Genomic DNA, 19,376 nt, shown 5'->3' with positions numbered 1-19,376 from the left:
ATTTCTGAGGGCTCTGTTCTGTTCCATTGATCTATGTCTCTGTTGTGGTACCAGTACCATGCTGTTTTGGTTACTGTAGCCTTGTAGTATAGTTTGAAGTCAGGTAGCATGATGGCTCCAGCTTTGTTCTTTTGGCTTAGGATTGACTTGGCAATGCGGGCTCTTTTTTGGTTCCATATGAACTTGAAAGTAGTTTTTTCCAATTCTGTGAAGAAAGTCATTGGTAGCTTGATGGGGATGGCATTGAATCTATAAATGACCTTGGGCAGTATGGCCATTTTCACGATATTGATTCTTCCAACCCATGAGCATGGAATGTTCTTCCATTTGTTTGTATCCTCTCTTATTTCATTGAGCAGTGGTTTGTAGTTCTCCTTGAAGAGGTCCTTCACATCCCTTGTAAGTTGGATTCCTAGGTATTTTATTCTCTTTGAAGCAATTGTGAATGGGAGTTCACTCATGATTTGGCTCTCTGTTTCTCTATGATTGGTGTACAAGAATGCTTGTGATTTTTGTACATTGATTTTGTATCCTGAGACTTTGCTGAAGTTGCTAATCAGCTTAAGGAGATTTTGGGCTGAGACCATGGGGTTTTCTAGATATACAATCATGTCGTCTGCAAACAGGGACAATTTGACTTCCTCTTTTCCTAATTGAATACCCTTTATTTCCTTCTCCTGCCTGATTGCTCTGGCCAGAACTTCCAGCACTATGTTGAATAGGAGCAGTGAGAGAGGGTATCCTGTCTTGTGCCAGTTCTCAGAGGGAATGCTTCCAGTTTTTGCCCATTCAGTATGATATTGGCTGTGGGTTTGTCATAGATAGCTCTTATTATTTTGAGATACGTCCCATCAATACCTAATTTATTGAGAGTTTTTAGCATGGAGGGTTGTTGAATTTTGTCAAAGGCCTTTTCTGCATCTATTGAGATAATCATGTGGTTTTTGTCTTTGGTTCTGTTTATATGCTGGATTACATTTATTGATTTGTGTATGTTGAACCACCCTTGCATCCCAGGGATGAAGCCCACTTGATTATGATGGATAAGCTTTTTGATGTGCTGCTGGATTTGGTTTGCCAGTATTTTATTGAGGATTTTTGCATCAATGTTCATCAAGGATATTGGTCTGAAATTCTCTTTTTTGGTTATGTCTCTGCCAGGCTTTGGTATCAGGACAATGCTGGCCTCATAGAATGTGTTAGGAGGATTCCCTCTTTTTCTATCGATTGGAATAGTTTCAGAAGGAATGGTACCAGTTCCTCCTTGTACCTCTGGTAGAATTCGGCTGTGAATCCATCAGGTCCTGGACTCTTTTTGGTTGGTAAGCTATTGATTATTGCCACAATTTCAGAGCCTGTTATTGGTCTATTCAGAGATTCAACTTCTTCCTGGTTTAGTCTTGGGAGGGTGTATTTGCTGAGGTATTTATCCATTTCTTCTAGATTTTCTAGTTTATTTGCATAGAGGTGTTTGTAGTATTCTCTGATGGTAGATTGTATTTCTGTGGGATCGGTGGTGATATCCCCTTTTTCATTTTTTATTGCATCTATTTGATTCTTCTCTGTTTTCCTCTTTATTAGTCTTGCTAGCGGTCCATCAATTTTGTTGATCTTTTCAAAAAACCAGCTCCTGGATTCATTAATTTTTTGAAGGGTTTTTTGTGTCTCTATTTCCTTCAGTTCTGCTCTGATTTTAGTTATTTCTAGCCTTCTGCTAGCTTTTGAATGTGTTTGCTCTTGCTTTTCTAGTTCTTTTAATTGTGATGTTAGGGTGTCAATTTTGGATCTTTCCTGCTTTCTCTTGTGGGCATTTAGTGCTATAAATTTCCCTCTACACACTGCTTTGAACGTGTCCCAGAGATTCTGGTATGTTGTGTCTTTGTTCTCGTTGGTTTCAAAGAACATCTTTATTTCTGCTTTCATTTCATTGTGTACCCAATAGTCATTCAGGAGCAGGTTGTTCAGTTTCCATGTAGTTGAACGGTTTTGAGTGAGTTTCTTAATCCTGAGTTCTAGTTTGATTGCACTGTGGTCTGAGAGACAGTTTGTTATAGTTTCTGTTCTTTTACATTTGCTGAGGAGAGCTTTACTTCCAACTATGTGGTCAATTTTGGAATAGGTGTGGTGTGGTGCTGAAAAAAATGTATATTCTGTTGATTTGGGGTGGAGAGTTCTGTAGATGTCTATTAGGTCCACTTTGTGTAGAGCTGAGTTCAATTCCTGGATATCCTTGTTAACTTTCTGTCTCATTGATCTGTCTAATGTTGACAGTGGGGTGTTAAAATCTCCCATTATTATTGTGTGGGAGTTTAAGTCCCTTTGTAGGTCACTGAGGACTTGCTTTATGAATCTGGGTGCTCCTGTGTTGGGTGCATATATATTTAGGATAGTTAGCTCTTCTTGTTGAATTGATCCCTTTACCATTATGTAATGGCCTTCTTTGTCTCTTATGATCTTTGTTGGTTTAAAGTCTATTTTATCAGAGACTAGGATTGCAACCCCTGCCTTTTTTTGTTTTCCATTTGCTTGATAGATCTTCTTCCATCCCTTGATTTTGAGTCTATGTGTATCTCTGCACGTGAGATGGGTTTCCTGAATACAGGCTTTGTTCATTGCTTTTTATTCTTTTTTCTCTAAACTTCCCTTCTCGCTTCATTTCATTCATTTCATCTTCCATCAGCGATATCCTTTCTTCCAGTTGATCGCATCTGCTACCGAGGCTTCTGCAATCTTCACGTAGTTCTCGATACTTGGCTTTCAGCTCCATCAGCTCCTTTAAGCCCTTCTCTCCATTGGTTATTCTAGTTATCCATTCGTCTAATTTTTTTTCAAAGTTTTTAACTTCTTTGCTATTGTTTTGAATTTCCTCCCGTAGCTCGGAGTAGTTTGATCATCTGAAGCCTTCTTCTCTCAACTTGTCAAAGTCATTCTCCATCCAGCTTTGTTCTGTTGCTGGTGAGGAGCTGAGTTCCTTTGGAGGAGGAGAGGTGCTCTGCTTTTTAGAGTTTCCAGTTTTTCTGCTCTGTTTTTTCCCCATCTTTGTGTTTTGATCTACTTTTGGTCTTTGATGATGGTGATGTACAGATGGGTTTTTCTTGTGGATGTCCTTTCTGTTTGTTAGTTTTCCTTCTACCAGACAGGACCCTCAGCTGCAGGTCTGTTGGAGTTTGCTAGAGGTCCACTCCAGACCCTGTTTGGCTGGGTGTCAGCAGCGGTGGCTGCAGAACAGCAGGTTTTCGTGAGACCACAAATTCAGCTGTCTGATAGTTCCTCTGGAAGTTTTGTCTCAGAGGAGTACCCGGCCAAGTGAGGTGTCAGTCTGTCCCTACTGGGGGGTGCCTCCCAGTTAGGCTGCTCTGGGGTGAGGGACCCACTTTAGGAGGCAGTCTGCCTGTTCTCAGATCTCCAGCTGTGTGCTGGGAGAACCACTACTCTCTTCAAAGCTGTCAGTCAGACAGGGACATTAAAGTCTGCAGAGGTTCCTGCTGAATTTTTGTTTGTCTGTGCCCTGCCCCCAGAGGTGGAGCCTACAGAGGCAGGCAGGCCTTCTTGAGCTGTGGTGGGCTCCACCCAGTTCGAGCTTCCTGGCTGCTTTGTTTACCTAAGCAAGCCTGGGCAATGGCGGGCACCCCTTCCCCAGCCTCGCTGCTGCCTTGCAGTTTGATCTCAGACTGCTGTGCTAGCAATCAGGGAGACTCCGTGGGCATAGGACCCTCCGAGCCAGGTGCGGGACACAATCTCCTGGTGTGCTGTTTTCCAGGCCCGTTGGCAAAGCGCAGTATTAGGGTGGGACTGACCCGATTTTCCAGGTGCCGTCTGTTACCCCTTTCTTTGACTAGGAAAGGGAACTCCCTGACCCCTTGCGCTTCCCGAGTGAGGCGATGCCTCGCCCTGCTTTGGCTCACGCACAGTGCGCTTCACCAACTGTCCTGCACCCACTGTTTGGCACTCCCTAGTGAGATGAACCTGGTACCTTAAATGGAGATGCAGAAATCACCCGTCTTCTGTTCGCTCAGGCTGGGAGCTGTAGACCGGAGCTGTTTCTATTCGGCCATCTTGGCTCCACCCCTCATTTGACTTCTTAATTGTTCATTGCATATAGAAATATAGTTTACTTTTATGTATTGATTTTGAATCCTGTGACTTTACTAAAGTCACATATTTTCTAATAGCTGCTTTTTTGATTTCTTAGAGTTTTCTAAGGTCATTTTATATACCTTGGGCTTTCTTTTAGTTTACTTTGTTCATTTGGTTGTTTTTGAGTTGAGAATTTAATTTTACTACAGTTTATTCTTTCGTTCTTATTGGTAAGAGTATTTAGTGCTAATAATTTTCTTCTCATCACTGCTTTAAGTGTATCCTATAAATTATATAGTGTTTTAATTATTATTTTTAAAGAAATTCACTAATTTTAATTTGTATTTTTCTTTCTGCCAAAGAGTTGTTTAACAGAAGATGTAATAGTTTGCTAAGTCTGCCATAATAAAATACCACAGACTGGGTGATCAAACAACAGGAATTAATTTTTTTACAGTTTTGGAGACTACAAGTCATAGATTAAGGTATTGCCCAGCTTGGTTTCTCCTAAGACCTCTCTTCTTGACTCGCAGGTAGCCACCTTCTTCCCACTTTGTCCTCACATGGCCTTTTCTCTGTGCCTTTGCATCCCCTCTTGTCTATCCTTTTTATAAGGACACTTTTATAATCCACTAGTGGGTGGATTAGGGCCCACCCATATGACTTTAACCTTAATTGTCTCTTTAAAGGCCCCATCTCCAAATGTAATCATATCTTGAAGGAACATGTTTCAGTCTATAACAGAAGTTTTTTTATTTTCCAGGTAGGAGAACCTTTTTAAAACGTTAATTTCTAGTTTTATTGCATTGTGATCAGAGTATTGTTTGTACTCTTTCTACTTTGTGGAACACTCTGATGTTTCTTTGTAACCTAATCTATCAAGGGCAGGACTAGGGTAAAGCAAGTGAGGCGCTCAGGATGTAAAATTTAAGGCGACGGTCTCATGTGCCGACCCTGCACTTGCAGGAGTCTTAGAATGGGTGTCTTCTTAAGTTTCACATTCTGGACATGTCACATGCCCAGCGACTATGGGACTATAGTCACTTAGTCCCATAGTATATGTCAGTTATTGTGTTATATAAACACATGGAGTCTTATAAGAGTATGAAGTTCTATATGTATATATACACACACGCATACACACACAGGTCTTGTACAAAGAATGATATATTAAAGTCTCCTATTATTCTTGTGTTTCTATATGTGACTCTTTGTATATCTTGTTTTTGTTTCATAAAGTTGAGTTTCATGGTATTTGGTACAGAATATAAATATTCATAGCAGTTCTATTTTAAGTGTGAATTGTAGTTTTTAGCATTAAAAAGTGCTTTTTTTGTCTTTTTTTTTTTTGCTTGACTTGTCTGATATCACCACCACTTCTGTTTTCATATAGTTTCTATTTGCCCGGTGTACTTTTATCCTCTTATTTTTAAATTTTCTGAATCGTTTTGCTTTTTAAATGTGTGTTTTATATGTATCGTTTAGTTGGGTCTTGTTTTGTGGGCCAAATTTTAATAAATTAAACATTTTATTTTATGGGTGAATTAAGTACATTCACATGCAGTGAGCCCTTGCCTGCAAAGATTTGCAGGCGGGAATGGGAGAGATCACTTGCTGGGATTTGGTATTTTTTCCTTCATTTTACTTACAGTTACTTTGAGGTTTTGGGCATTTTCTGTCTGCCAGTTATGCTAAGGGTATGATTTTGTGTGGCTTTATTTGTTCTCTTTGCTTTTCTGTATTGTTTTTGCAGAATATGTGGATAACACAGAGCTAGACATCTGCTGTTATCTTCAACACTTGGAAATTCTTTATGTCTGCTTTTCAAATTCTAGTATCTTAGTGATGTCTCTAATTATATAAAGTTTGAGTGGCTTTTAAAAATCATGTTCGTTAAGTGGTAGGCTATGTTTTGAGACAGGGTTCTTGATCTGCATTACTTAGGAAAGAATTATTTCAGGCAGAGGTATACTTATTATTTACTTAGGTTTTATAAATTTATTTAAATTGTTAGTGGCTGTGATTCTAAAAGCATGAATCTGTAATAGATTTTAAGAACCAATCTTGTCTGTCCTTTTGCTTTTAGGTAGGTACATTTTTTAGGACATATTGAGGACAGGTCGTTTTTAAATCTCTCTTTGACAGTCTCCAGAAAGTAGGGGGAGACCCTCCCCAGGCATCCTACTCTAATGTTTTATCCTATTATAATCCCACAATTTGGCCAGTTAGAATCTTTTCTGTTAGAAATTAAACCTGTTTCTCCTGCTTTGGGTTTCTGTTGCCATAGTGATAAAATGTTCAGCATTCTGTCATTACTTGAACACAATAATGAACTTGACCCTTAGGTTTTGTTTTGTTTTGTTTTTTAGTTTTTTGCTATATAAAACAGCTTTCATTCCTTTAGCTTTTCTTAAATATGAATAATTTTCTATTCTGTTAGTCACATTGATAATTTTTCTTTGATTACTGTGTAGTTTCACCTATAATGTGTAAATGACCTCAGCTTTTTTTAAAATAGAAATAGTAACCAACATAAAATCTAGCAGGATTAATTTACATGATTTGCATGGCTTTTTTTTTTTTAATGTTCTACAATTGTGGTATTTTTTCCTTGACAGTTATGATTTACTGATTTATAAGTCCAGGTACATCAACCAGGTCTATTTTGATCATTCATTAAAATGATCATAATTGCAGCACCTCCTATTTAGATAACCTGTGACAGATCGGAGACTTATCTGTGGAGCAAAAGGTCTTACTAAGGAAATGGAAAGTATAAATCATGCAAAGCAGGAATATCCATTTATTTACAAATAATATATATCTGTGATAAGTAGATATTAATCTATTACATCTTAATCACTGCTTTGACAGATCCTTTATTAATTATATACCAGTCTTTTGATGAAAGTGTTTTTTTTTACCACTACCTTATCATAGTGCCAAGAGTAATAAAAATTATTTTTATAAAAGTACTGTATTTCAAAAGGCTGCTCCACTGCACATTTATTCAATTTGCAAATTAAAACCATGTAAAAATTAAAGGAGTTTAAATATAATAGAATATGTAGTCAACTTTTGGTTATGACAGGAACCCAACTCCAACTAATGCAAGCAAACAAAAGGGAATTTCTTGGTTTACACAATTGTGGGAAAGATAAGGGTTATGCTGGTTTCACGGACACCTGGATCTAGGAACTCAAATGCAATTAGATAATAGTGACTTTTCCCCTCCTTTTCTTTTATTCCTCCTCTCTTATTTTCTCTCTCCTCTCTTATTTTCTCTCTCGTTTGTCTTCTGTGCTATCTCTATGATGCTGGGAACATGTGTTGAAGCCAAGAGGACAAAGTTCTTGTTAGCAAACTCAAGTTTAAAAAGTCTAGAGTCGAGGCCGGGTGTGGCGGTTCACACCTGTGATCCTAGCACTTTGGGAGGCCGAGGCGGGTGGAACACCTGAGGCCAGGCATTTGAGACCAGCCTGGCCAACTTGGTTAAACCCCCTCTCTACTGAAAATAGAAAAATTAGTGGGGTGTGGTGGCAGCCACCTGTAGTCCCAGCTACTCAGGAGGCTGAGGCAGGAGAATTGCGTGAACCTGGGAGGTGGAGGTTACAGTGAGCCAAGATTGTGCCACTGCACTCCAGCCTGGGTGACAGAGTGAGACTCTGTCTTAAAAAAAAAAAAAAAAAAAAAAATCCAGAGACAAGTTTGGGTCTAGGTCACATGCTCATCCCTGGACCTACCACTGCGACTGTGGTATCAGGCACTCTGGCTCAGCCAAGGTTATATGCCCATGTCTCTGTGTGGAGTGGGTGAAGGAGGAGGAAGTAAATGATGTGCAGTTTGATATCAAAAGTAGGGGGAGGTCTTTGGGGAAATAGCAATAACCAAGGGAAAGGGAACCTGAACATTTATGATATCCTGTAGTCAATACCCCCTTAATTTATTTTTTGCGTGGCTTAAAGCCAGGGCTCTTATTTCCCATTTGGGGCTTTCTGTTTTTTTTCTTGAGCTTTTAATGAACGTTAAATTTCATCAGTTTGGATTTCTTTGCTGCCAGTGTTGGATATTTGCTTTTTTAAAAACAAACCAAAAAACTATCATTTAATATATCCACCTTTCTACTTCGACTGCATCTTGAGAAGAATTATATTGGCCCATTGGACACGTTTTCTCCCAAGAATTTAAACTGTGAAGTAAGGGATGAAAGGATATGTGTCAGTGTTTGAAGGACCAGGCAGGGCTGTGGCATGTCTTTGCCTGTGATTCCTGTCAATTATTGTATCCTGGTTTCGGTTTTCTAGTTCTCTTTTGAGTGGGTTCTTATATTCTTTCGGGAAAGTTTATTTTTGCTAATAATGGCCAGTGTCAATTTCCATTGCTCACAAGCAAGAACCATGCTTTCAGAAGATTGGTATAAGAAGGCCACTGCCATTCTCATGAGACTTATAGGATTCTTTGACAGTAGAGGAATCACAAATACAACTTCTATTGTTTGCCCTGTATGTTGCTTCCCTTTGATAGCAGAGACTCATATTAAATGAAGCCAAGAAGTTACATTAGAGCCTTTGCTGCCCAATATGATATTACTAGTCACAGATGACTGTTGAAACCTAAATTTAAATTAGAATTTTAAAAAATTAAAATTCAATTTCCTCAGTCACACAAAGTACATTTCGAATGTACAGCAACATGTCGCTAGTGACTATCATATTGGAAGGCACAGATTATAGAATATTTCCACCATCAAAGTTCTATCAGACAACACTGTTGTAGTATAAACTCCTCAAGGGTAGGTATTCTGTCCTTGTTATTTTCTGATGTATCCACAACACTTAGAATGGGCTCAGCATGTATAGGTACTCAATAAATATTTGCTGAATGTCAAAATAGCATATATTGGGAGGCCAAGGCAGGCAGATCACCTGAGGTCGGGAGTTCAAGACCAGCCTGACCAACACGGCAAAACTTCGTCTCTACTAAAAATACAAAAAATTAGCCAGGCGTGGTGATGGATGCCTGTAATCCCAGCTACTTGAGAGGCTGAGGCAGGAGAATCACTTGAACCCAGGAGGCAGAGGTTGCGGTGAGCCAAGATCGCACCATTGCACTCCAGCCTGGGCAACGAGTGAAACTCCATCTCCAAAAAAAAAAAAAAGAAATAGTATATATCAGTATATCAGCTGCCTGCCACAGAAGACCTAGATCATGATCCTTACAGTTGACTTCCCTATACTTTGAAGGGAGCTTGAAATAGTTCCATCTTAATGTTATTCCAAAGTTTCCATTTAAACTTATTCATAGCTACATTGTCTGTTGTAACTTGGCCCTCCAGTTCACCTACTATTTCTGCCTTCATAATTACTTTAAAAGTATAAAGTACTTGATCTCATAGTTACTTTTCCCCCAACTTACTCATCCTTCACCTTCTGATTTCTCCCTATCACCTGCTCATTAAAACTTTTAATAGTTTCCACTGTAGCCTCTGGAATCCCTATTCTGATACCAATAAGTTTTTTTGCAATCTCAACATTTTTTTAATGCCTCTCCCCCTACTGAAAACTGCTTTCTTCTTCTCATGGCATATAACCTGGAACGCCTTTTAAGCAGAAATTACTCTTCCTTCCTCTCTCCTGCAACAAGAGACCAAGAAGAGAAATCAGCATTTGTAAGCCCTGTTTGTGCTTCCAGTTCATTGTTTGAGTATGGTTAAAGTGATTTTTTTCTTTGATATTTGTGGCATCCAGTTTTATACCTGTCTTTTATCTCTTCCAGTTAATGACCTACAGTGTATTCCTTAGCAGTCACTGAGGACTTTGATATCTGGCTCAACTTTTTTCCGTTTTCTGTTTCTCTTGCCATCATTCTTAGTGACTATGTATTCATATTGTTGAACTACGCAACACCTTAGCCTTATAGTTTATTCTGTCTTCACTCTGGCATTCTTTTATCTTTATCCTACTTTAGTATCTTGTACACCTAGACACTTCTTGGACCTTGTCATCACCTAGAACTGATCACTTCGAAGACATAAATATCTTTTCTTTCTCTTATCCATGCTACTGTCACTGAAGATACTGAAATTAGTAGTCTCTGGACTTCTCTTTTTCTTCCAATCTGTTAACCTGGCTCCCTTGCTTCCTTTTCAGCTTGGAAACTGTTCAATGTTCTTACTTGTACATAAGCTAAGGATATGAATTTTCTCAACCTCTTGCCATCTTATAATTCCGGTACCTTCATCCATTCTCTTCTCCCTTTCTATTTTGAAAATGTCCTTTTCCCCTTTACTTCATAAGTGAACAGTGCTTTAAATCCCGTCTCTGTACTTCCTCTGCACTCTTCGTCACCTGTATCTTTAATTTCTCTATCTCAGACTCTTATTTTTCCTTCAAGATCTAGTTCAAATTGCATCTCTTTTATGTAGCCTTAACTTATCCTCTAATGAAAATTAATTGCAATTTTTTCTGTTCCTTGTACGTCTATTATAAGGTATATTTTCTTTTGACTTATTGTGACACACGTTGAGTATTCAAAACCTAATAAAAAGATACTGTACTTTACTCCTAAATTTACAGCACTGTCTTTTGAAACTATCTACCTTTTTGAACTTTAATACCATTAGTCTTATTCCTATCTTATTTATCTTAAGATTCATTATCCCATAGAATCCTAAATGTAATGATCTTAAATCATGGACTAATTTTCTCCTAAAAAAAAAAAATTAGTTTTAGATTCTAACCCAGTACTGCTTCAACAAACTGAACTGAAGGAAGGTCTTGTTGTATATCATCTTCTATAGTCTACCACAATGGTGCTCTTACTTAGTTCATATTTCATTTAGTTTTTTTTCTCCATCCTTTCATATTTTAATGATTTTTCAGATATTCTTTACCATTGGTTTCTTTGGCTTCAGCTTTTGTGTGTAGGGCACTATTGTTTCTCTTCGTGTCTGTGTAACTTATATAGAAAGCATTAGGCCATAACTTTCTTAACTGGGTCATGTTTCTTGTTAATTTACCAATTGTATCCAGATTCTCAACTGGAGCTAGGATATACTTAGAGCCTAAGTTTTCTAACTGTGGACCTGAGCTGGGACCCACGGTGTTCTCTCTTCCATTTTCATCTTCATGATTTTGTGGAAAGAAACCTTTACTAAGTCAGTAACCTAAAAGCCCCAAGTTAGCCACCCTGCTACCTGAGAGGCCGAGGCAGGAGTTTGAGGCCAGCCTAGGCAATATAGTGAGACCACATCTCTTATTTTTAAAAAAAAAAAAAAGGCACCCAGTTGATAACATTCATAAACATTTAATGGAGGAAGTGCACAGATAGTTTGAATGAGTAATCATGTAGCTAGAATTATGAAATAAGAATGTGACTGGTACTGACGGTGGAGCAAAAGGAAAAGGACTGGCCCTCTTTAGATTCATCGTTTCTGGCATTTGTATGTAAATGTCTCAGGAAGCAATGGGTCATATCTTCAGGTTTTTTATGTTATATTATCCAATCATCTCACACATTTAAACAGCTAATCCATGATTTGGGTTGGTTCATTCAGTCTGCCAACAAATGTTTATTGAGTCCTTATTGTGTTCAAAGCACAGACCTAGGGTCTTCAGAGTGTTGTCCAGATAAACACATTCTACTTGGACAGATCAGACATGCTAATAATACCAAGCTATAAATAGGTTCCAAGTGAATTATGTGTGAGATAGGTGTTTGAAGAGTTTTGAAAGGGAGGAGGCTGAAGGGCCTATCCTGCCAAACCTAATTAGTGTAATGTCTTCTTCATGAGGTTACTCATTTGGTCACTAGAGCTGCTCTGCGTTTTAAGGCTCTGGCTGTAGATGTATTATTCCCTTTGAAGAGTCTGCAAATGTGTAAGTATTCATTCATCTCAGGGATGAAAAGCTCCATAAGATATTTTATAGAATACAGGATGATGTGTTGTATTAGTTTTCTTTTAAATCTGTAGCCTTGTAGAATGAAAATGAAGTAGCGTGTGTCTGAAAGAATTTTGTAAATTGTACAATACTATATGGATGTAAGTTGGCCTCTCCTAAACTAGACTACTTCTGATACCTTAGCAACACATTCTATAATTTTCCATGAAAGGCCACTTTTTTTTTTTTTTTTTTTTTTTTGAGATGGAGTCTCGCTCTGTCACCCAGGCTGGAGTGCAGTGGCACAATCTCGGCTCACTGCAAGCTCCGCCTCCCGGGTTCACGCCATTCTCCTGCCTCAGCCTCTCCGAGTAGCTGGGACTACAGGCGCCCGCCACCGCGCCCGGCTAATTTTTTGTATTTTTTTAGTAGAGACGGGGTTTCACCGTGGTCTCAATCTCCTGACCTCGTGATCCGCCCGCCTCGGCCTCCCAAAGTGCTGGGATTACAAGCGTGAGCCACCGCGCCCAGGAAAGGCCACTTTTTCAGGCTGTTCTTTATGTATATCAAAATCCTACCTGTCTGGTTTTTATCCATGTAGCATTCCCCAGTACCCCTGGACAGACTTGATTTCTCATCCTCTCTATGCCCCTAGTTTGTAGATTTTCCTATCACAATAGCAGTAATTTGTTTTACATTTTTGTTATATGTGAACACAACCTAGTTTCTTGAAGTCTCAATCTTTGGTTGTATTTGTGCTTTTGCAGTGTCTGGTGTCAAACAGGCATTCAATAAAATGACTGTTTAATTCAGTGAAATAGATGAATCATGGATTCTTAATGTCTTGTTGGGTTGTGATTTTTAGGTTAAAACTTCAACAACAAATTGTGACTATTGAAAATGCAGAGAAGGAAAAAAATGAAAATTCTGACCTAAAACAGGTATGATTTTAGCAAAGTTTTCCTTTTGTTTTTTCAAGTGCTTCTTTAAATTTATGTTTTGCAAATTTAAAAAAAATTTTGCAATCAGTATTTTTAGAATCTAACCACAATTGGTAACATATTGTTGGAGATGATCTGTAAAGATAAAATGTTTTAAAATGTTTAAACTTCTATACTTTAATAAGCTTCTTTGGCTAACTGCTATTATTCTTAAGATATATATATATATATATCTATATATATATATATAGCCCATGATAATTTTTAATTACAGTTATAAGGACAGTATTTTAATATTCTGAATTTTAAAAACTCAATAGAAATATCCAGGTTTTAAGTTACTTGTGTGATTGACTTGTAACTTTATATCATGAGGTATTTTTTGCTATATCCCTGTGAAATCCAAGATTTGTATTTATGGAAGGAAATTTCTATTTGTAATTAAAGTTATTTGGGTTCAGGAAAGATTTGTATAAAGTTGGGTAAAACATGGAAGAGTGATCTTTTCTGAATTCTATTTTCTTTTTTTTGTTGTTTTTTTTCCCTATAAATTATGAAGTAGGATTCCATTTTTAGAATTCATGCTCATATACTAGTTGGTACTGCTTTTCATGTGCAGTTATGGTTTCTAAGTCTTAACTAGAGGGACATAACGTTTGATACTCAGAGAGAAGTTATTTAGTATCATTGGCATTTGGGCTTTCTGTCATGCTATGCATATGGAGAGGTATTAAGCTCTTTGAAGGTTGCTTATTCAAGCAGCTGTAATACAGATTTAATATTTGCCACTCCAGTTAAAAATAAAGAGTGAATAGTTCTACGTGGATAAATTCATTCTAAAATAGAAATCTGAGACATACCATTTAGTTTTATTCTGCTAAAAATTGCTCTGTGGACATTCAGAATCCTATCTGAATTGTTTTGTTACCATTAGGAAGTAATGAGATTATTACCCATTTATTTAGTTTATTATATAAGAATCTTGTTTCTTTTTAACCTTGAATCTCATAATAGGTTCTTTTGATCCCTGTCTCCTGACTGTCTTTGCTTTGAAATGTCTCTCAGAAAATGGCTAAGAGAGATAAAAGGAAGTGAAAGGAAAATAAGCACTTTTATTGTTTACTAATTGGTAAAGTAGTTTGTGGGGGAGGTATATGTAACTGTCCCAAATAAAGAGATTTGGATATAATTTAAAAGAATATGAATCTTTCTAGCCTGTTAATCTGTAATTAGACTTCTCATGAGAAAAAGTACTCCCAGATAAATGTAAATTGGGATGGAAAAAAAGCTTTGAGTGACATTATGTAGTTTGGCAAATGGCTGTAGAGGCCAAGGAATCTAGCATTTATTAGATTTCCCAGAGCATCTTTCTTCTGCCCAGCACTGGACATACAGAATGTTTGGAAACCTTTTAAAAACAATGTGAGGAGTGATCCTTCCCACATTTACACTGAACAATTTTGATTGCTCGGAGAGTAGAACTTCTGGAAGGTTGCTGATCTCAGGGTATGTGGGAAGAGGAGGATGGATTTTTTTTTAGCTGCTTTCCCAGCTGACTTGCTTTTAAAATCAGTTTTTTTTTCCTAGGAGGTGAGGGGAAGGCTAGAGTGGTATGAGACTCACTCTAATCACTGGATTCTCTTTTCTCATCTCACTGCTAATCCCCCTGATAACCCTTCTCTCCATTCCCAATACCTCTACTGGCCTGCATATTTTGGAAAGAAGAGGGAGGGGACTCAGTGACTGAGGAATATAGTTCTTGATAGTCTCTGATTATAATAAGAAATGGTCCTGGGTACTGCTATTTGTTATTTCCTTTAGGGGTCATCTTCAAGGACACACCAGCTTGAGGGAGCATTTGCAAAGGGAGATGCTTAGTATCTTCTGCTTCTCTCATACCTTACCGCATTTATTTAGTGGCCTTTAATTTATCTTCTTTCTTCTCTTTTAAGCAAATCAGTAGTTTGCAGATCCAAGTGACCTCACTTGCACAGTCAGAGAATGACTTGCTGAATTCAAACCAAATGCTGAAGGAAATGGTGGAGAGATTAAAACAAGAATGCCGAAATTTTAGAAGCCAAGCTGAAAAAGCGCAACTAGAAGCTGAAAAGTAGAGTTTGCTCTTTATGTACAAACTATTTTTTCTTTTTTCTATATAACATATAGTTATTTTAGTAATGATTCCAATGTTGATTATATTTTCAAAACTAGTTACAAATACATTTTAATAGTGTACAATGGTCTACTGAGGTAATGTACTTTATGTTTCTATAGAATGAACTATACTGACTCTTGAATTGTTTTAAAAAAAATTAAGACATTAAAATTCTGACAGCATAGTATTATGAAAAACCTCAAAGAAAACTTTTTTTATTCATTGATTAAACCAAAACATTTCTTCAAAAATCTATTCTGAATGCCAGAGAACAGAATGGGTTTTTTGTTTTGTTTTGTTTTTGATGTGCAAAACTTAATTCCTTGAATTAGAACTAGTCTCTTGGATTTTCTTTGAAAAGCTAATTTATTTATTATTATTTTTTAATCTTAAAATTTGTTACTAGTAGACAGCATGGAGTAAAACTGGTAGGGATAAAATGATTGTGGTGATGTTCAAGATCTTATACCCTCTGGAAAAATTTGTTTACATGTGGTAGAACACTGTACTATTTTGTATTTGCTTTGTCTTTATAACATGTTGGCCTTATGAATAAGTTTTTATTTTAATCTACAAAACGTTATTCTTTTCAGATTTCTTCTTCTGAAGGCCACCATGCCACATAAAACTGTATTTCTTCAGTTTTTCTATTATTACATATTCAAAGATTTGTCCATGCTTTTTTATGTGGGGTTGAATTTCAAGAAAAGGCAGTAAGCAAGATAAATGTCCATAGCATGTGATATTTCAGATGATCCAACTTATTTTTCTTTTATTTTGTAAAAGACAGAAACGTGCTTGGATTTCTCAAGTGTTTGATTGAAATGAGCTTAATAATTCTAATGACAGTATAGCTAGCAAATTTAACTAATTAATCATTGGTTTCTAAATAATATTCGTAGAATTGCATAGAAGAAAATAGCTGGACTAAGGGTCAATGGAATGTGATTTTAGTTCCAGCTAAGATACTTAAAATCTTGTATGACCTTAGGCATACAAGATCTCAGGGTTTGTTATTTTCATTAGTACTGCCTATAGTAAGAATACTAAAAAAATCATATAGTAAGTATGCAGAATAGCTTTAAAAATATAAGTTATTATGATGTTATTTTAAGATATCATTTATATGCATTTTACTCTAGTCATAAGACATACTGCATTAAGATTTGATACCAGGCTTGATTTTCTTAAACCAAATTTATGAGGACACATATTTATAGTTTGATGGTTATTATACTTCATACCTGGTTATCAAGTGTTCCTCTTGCCATTAACTAGATGTGAGCCCTTAAGTTAGTTAACTGCTCTAATCCTCAGTTTCCTCATTTATAAAATGGACAGAAGTATAAAGGTGACAGAAATACCTAACTCAGGGATTTTGTAAAGAACAGATGATATAATACACATAGTGTTCTAAGTCCAGTGCCTTATTCATAGGAAGTGCTCGGTAATGGTCGGATTTGCAAACAAGTGGCCATACAGAAGGGCCTGCAGTTGGATAATTAAGAATGTTGTCAGACAGATAGTGAGTTTGCTTATACTTGTGATAATATCTATTTAATCCTAAGAACTTATTTAACTTCCATGTTTTACATACATTCTTCTGACAGGATGTTGGAAGAGAAACAGATACAGTGGTTGGAAGACAAGCATAAGCTTCATGAGCGTATCACAGACAGAGAAGAAAAGTGCAATCAAGCTAAGGAGAAACTGCAGCGAGCTGCAATTGCCCAGAAAAAGGCAAGTGGTTCTTACTAAAGTGATTTCTGGCCAGGCATGGTGGCTCACACCTGTAATCCCAGCACTTTGGGAGGCGGAGGTGGGTGGATCACAAGGTCAGGAGATCATCGAGACCATCCTGGCTAACACGGTGAAACCCTGTCTCTACTAAAAAAATACAAAAAAATTAGCCAGGTGTAGTGGCAGGCGCCTGTAGCCCCAGCTACTCAGGAGGCTGAGGCAGGAGAATGGCATGAACCCGAGAGGCAGAGCTTATAGTGAGCCGAGATCGTGCCACTGCACTCCAGCCTGGACGACAGAGCAAGACTCTGTTTCAAAAAAAAAAAAAGCAAAAAAGGTTATTTCTATGGAGTGAAATATAATTAAATCTTTTTTTTTTTTTTCCCCTGAGAGTCTGACTCCATCACCCAGGCTGGATTGCAGTGGTGCAATCTCGGCTCACTGCAACCTCCATCCCCTGGGTTCAAGCGATTCTCATACCTCAGCCTTTCGAGTAGCTGGAATTATAGACATGTGCCACCACGCCCGACTAATTTTTGTATTTTTAGTAGAGACAGGGTTTCCCATGTTTGCCAGACTGGTCTCAAACTCCTGACCTCAAGTGATCCTCCCACCTCAGCCTCCCAAAGTGCTGGGATTACAGGCATGAGCTACCTTGTCTATCCTAATAAACTCTTATAGGAGAATAAAATATATAGTTGAATCTGAGATTTTAGTGATATGTTTAATTTGATATATAAGCATGACATTTTGCTGTCAACCTTGCAGAAATAAATTGGGAAAATCCAAACTGTCCAGCAGGTTTGTTTCTAAATTTTGTATGTAAGTCAGTTGTTTTGAGCTGACATGTGTTTTCCCATATAGAAGGTGTTTTTCAGAGTGATAGTTTCCAGGCCATCCCATGGAAGTCATATTTAACACATTCTCCAGTTAAATTATGGTGTGATTAAGCTTGTTTCATTTATGCCTAATATCTGTTTTATTGCTTTCGTGGTTAAAAGGCTTTTTTGTTTCCGATTCAGAAATACAAGAGCAAGTATTTCTTTGCTCCAGCAGGAGGAACTGGGGCTCCCTTGGCTTCTGAAACTGCCACAGTAGTTCCCACAGCATTGTGATCCTTTTTAAGTTTTACCTTTGCAGGCATACTTTTCTCCAGAACCTAACTTTGTTTTCTTGGAAACAATCCAGGGCATCATGGAAATAATGTATCTAGATGGATCTTCTAAATCAGTGACTTACAACTTTTTTCTATTTCAGCAAACCCAAGAATAATGTAACAGGTCCCATTAGTAACCGTGACTCATGGCGGTGATTAAGGGAGGGGAAGGACATGGTAATCTTTTCAACAGGATTAGAGGAAGAGGAGGGACATGATAAAGTGTGTGTGTGTGTGTGTGTGTGTGTGTGTGTGTGTGTGTGTGTGTGTTATATGTAAAGTCCCACAAATGATTTGAGTTGTCTCCATTTGATAAATTCCCTTAATAGTAGCATTTGTTGTGGAGAGGAGAGAAGATCTGAGGTGAGAGGAAAATGCTTCTAGGTGCAGGAACCATTATCTTAATATCTGTTTGTTTATTGGAAAGGTTAACTGTTTATATTTGGATAAGAGAAAATAACTGTAGATCGTTCAGTTATTTTGAATTTGAAAACCACATAGCAGTTCCTAGACCCCTTTTTATGTAATTGGATATCACTGCCAAATGTTGCTGATGGTTGGAGTGACAACATGAGTAGTCTAAAAGTCATTCCTTCTCTATTTTCTTGGCCTCTGAATATTACTTTTATCTTCTCATAATGCCAGAAGTAGTATTACTGGAAAAACAGCATTTATTATATAGGGGTCCCAGTGTTTTATACCCAAATATGCACGCTTGTTTATTTTTCTGTATATGTCACTTTTCTTCCTTTCTGTCGATGTAGGTACTGAAAAGTGTATGAATATTAATGGGATTTCAGAGGATTGTTTTATGACCTATGATCTCAGAAATCCTACTGATTTTTGTTTGCACTGTGTTTGAAACCTAGAAACATCTGAAGCCATGTTACAGCAAGAAATTGTAAGAGCTAAATTTTGAGGCTTTAGGGATAAGTATCTTACAGATCAAATTCTAATTATTGAGGTTAGTTTGGGTTGAATTCTTTTGAAGCAAAAGTGACACCCAGTGGTGAGATTATCAGCTAATCATAAGTATACCAGAAGGAGGGGAGGAGGTTATATTTTTAAAAATCTACAAAATATAGCCAGACTCCATCTCTATAAAACATGAAAAAACTGTGCATGGTGGCATATGCCTGTAGTCCCAGCTACTTGGAAGGCTGAGGTGGGAGGATCACTTGTGCCCAGGAGTTCAAGATTGCAAAGAGCTATGATGGCACTACTGCCCTCCAGCCTGGATGACACAGCAAGACCCTATCTCAGAAAAATAATAATAATAATAATAATAATAATAATAATTAAACAAAAAAACCCCAAAACACTACAAAGTAACATTTCATTAGTATTGTGACAGGATGAATTTTTTTTTCTACTGAAATGTCTACCAGATGATGAGTGTGAAGATAGTAAATAGTCATTTTACTTTT

The 19,376-nt window shown here is 37.4% G+C and overlaps 1 protein-coding gene across 4 annotated transcripts in view; it reads left to right on the top strand.

Moving 5' to 3' along the window:
* CEP83 (centrosomal protein 83) overlaps window positions 1-19,376 on the top strand; it is a 137,048-nt gene that overhangs the window by 111,900 nt on the left and 5,772 nt on the right. For 3 of the 4 annotated variants that reach the window (XM_058425300.1, XM_032170911.2, XM_032170914.2), the window contains exons 11-13: window positions 12,823-12,898; window positions 14,851-15,008; window positions 16,664-16,793. In XM_058425300.1, the coding sequence (XP_058281283.1) occupies window positions 12,823-12,898; window positions 14,851-15,008; window positions 16,664-16,793 (364 nt within the window). Of the gene's footprint in view, window positions 1-12,822; window positions 12,899-14,850; window positions 15,027-16,663; window positions 16,794-19,376 lie in introns of those variants that run through there. The other variant, XM_032170913.2, reaches the window with a different exon arrangement.

Source organism: Hylobates moloch, unplaced genomic scaffold, assembly GCF_009828535.3.
Source record: "Hylobates moloch isolate HMO894 unplaced genomic scaffold, HMol_V3 SCAFFOLD_12, whole genome shotgun sequence".
In the NCBI taxonomy this organism is placed as follows: Eukaryota; Metazoa; Chordata; class Mammalia; order Primates; family Hylobatidae; genus Hylobates; species Hylobates moloch.
The sequence above is the reverse complement of the archived record's forward strand: the minus strand, read 5'-3'. Positions and strand labels throughout refer to the sequence as shown.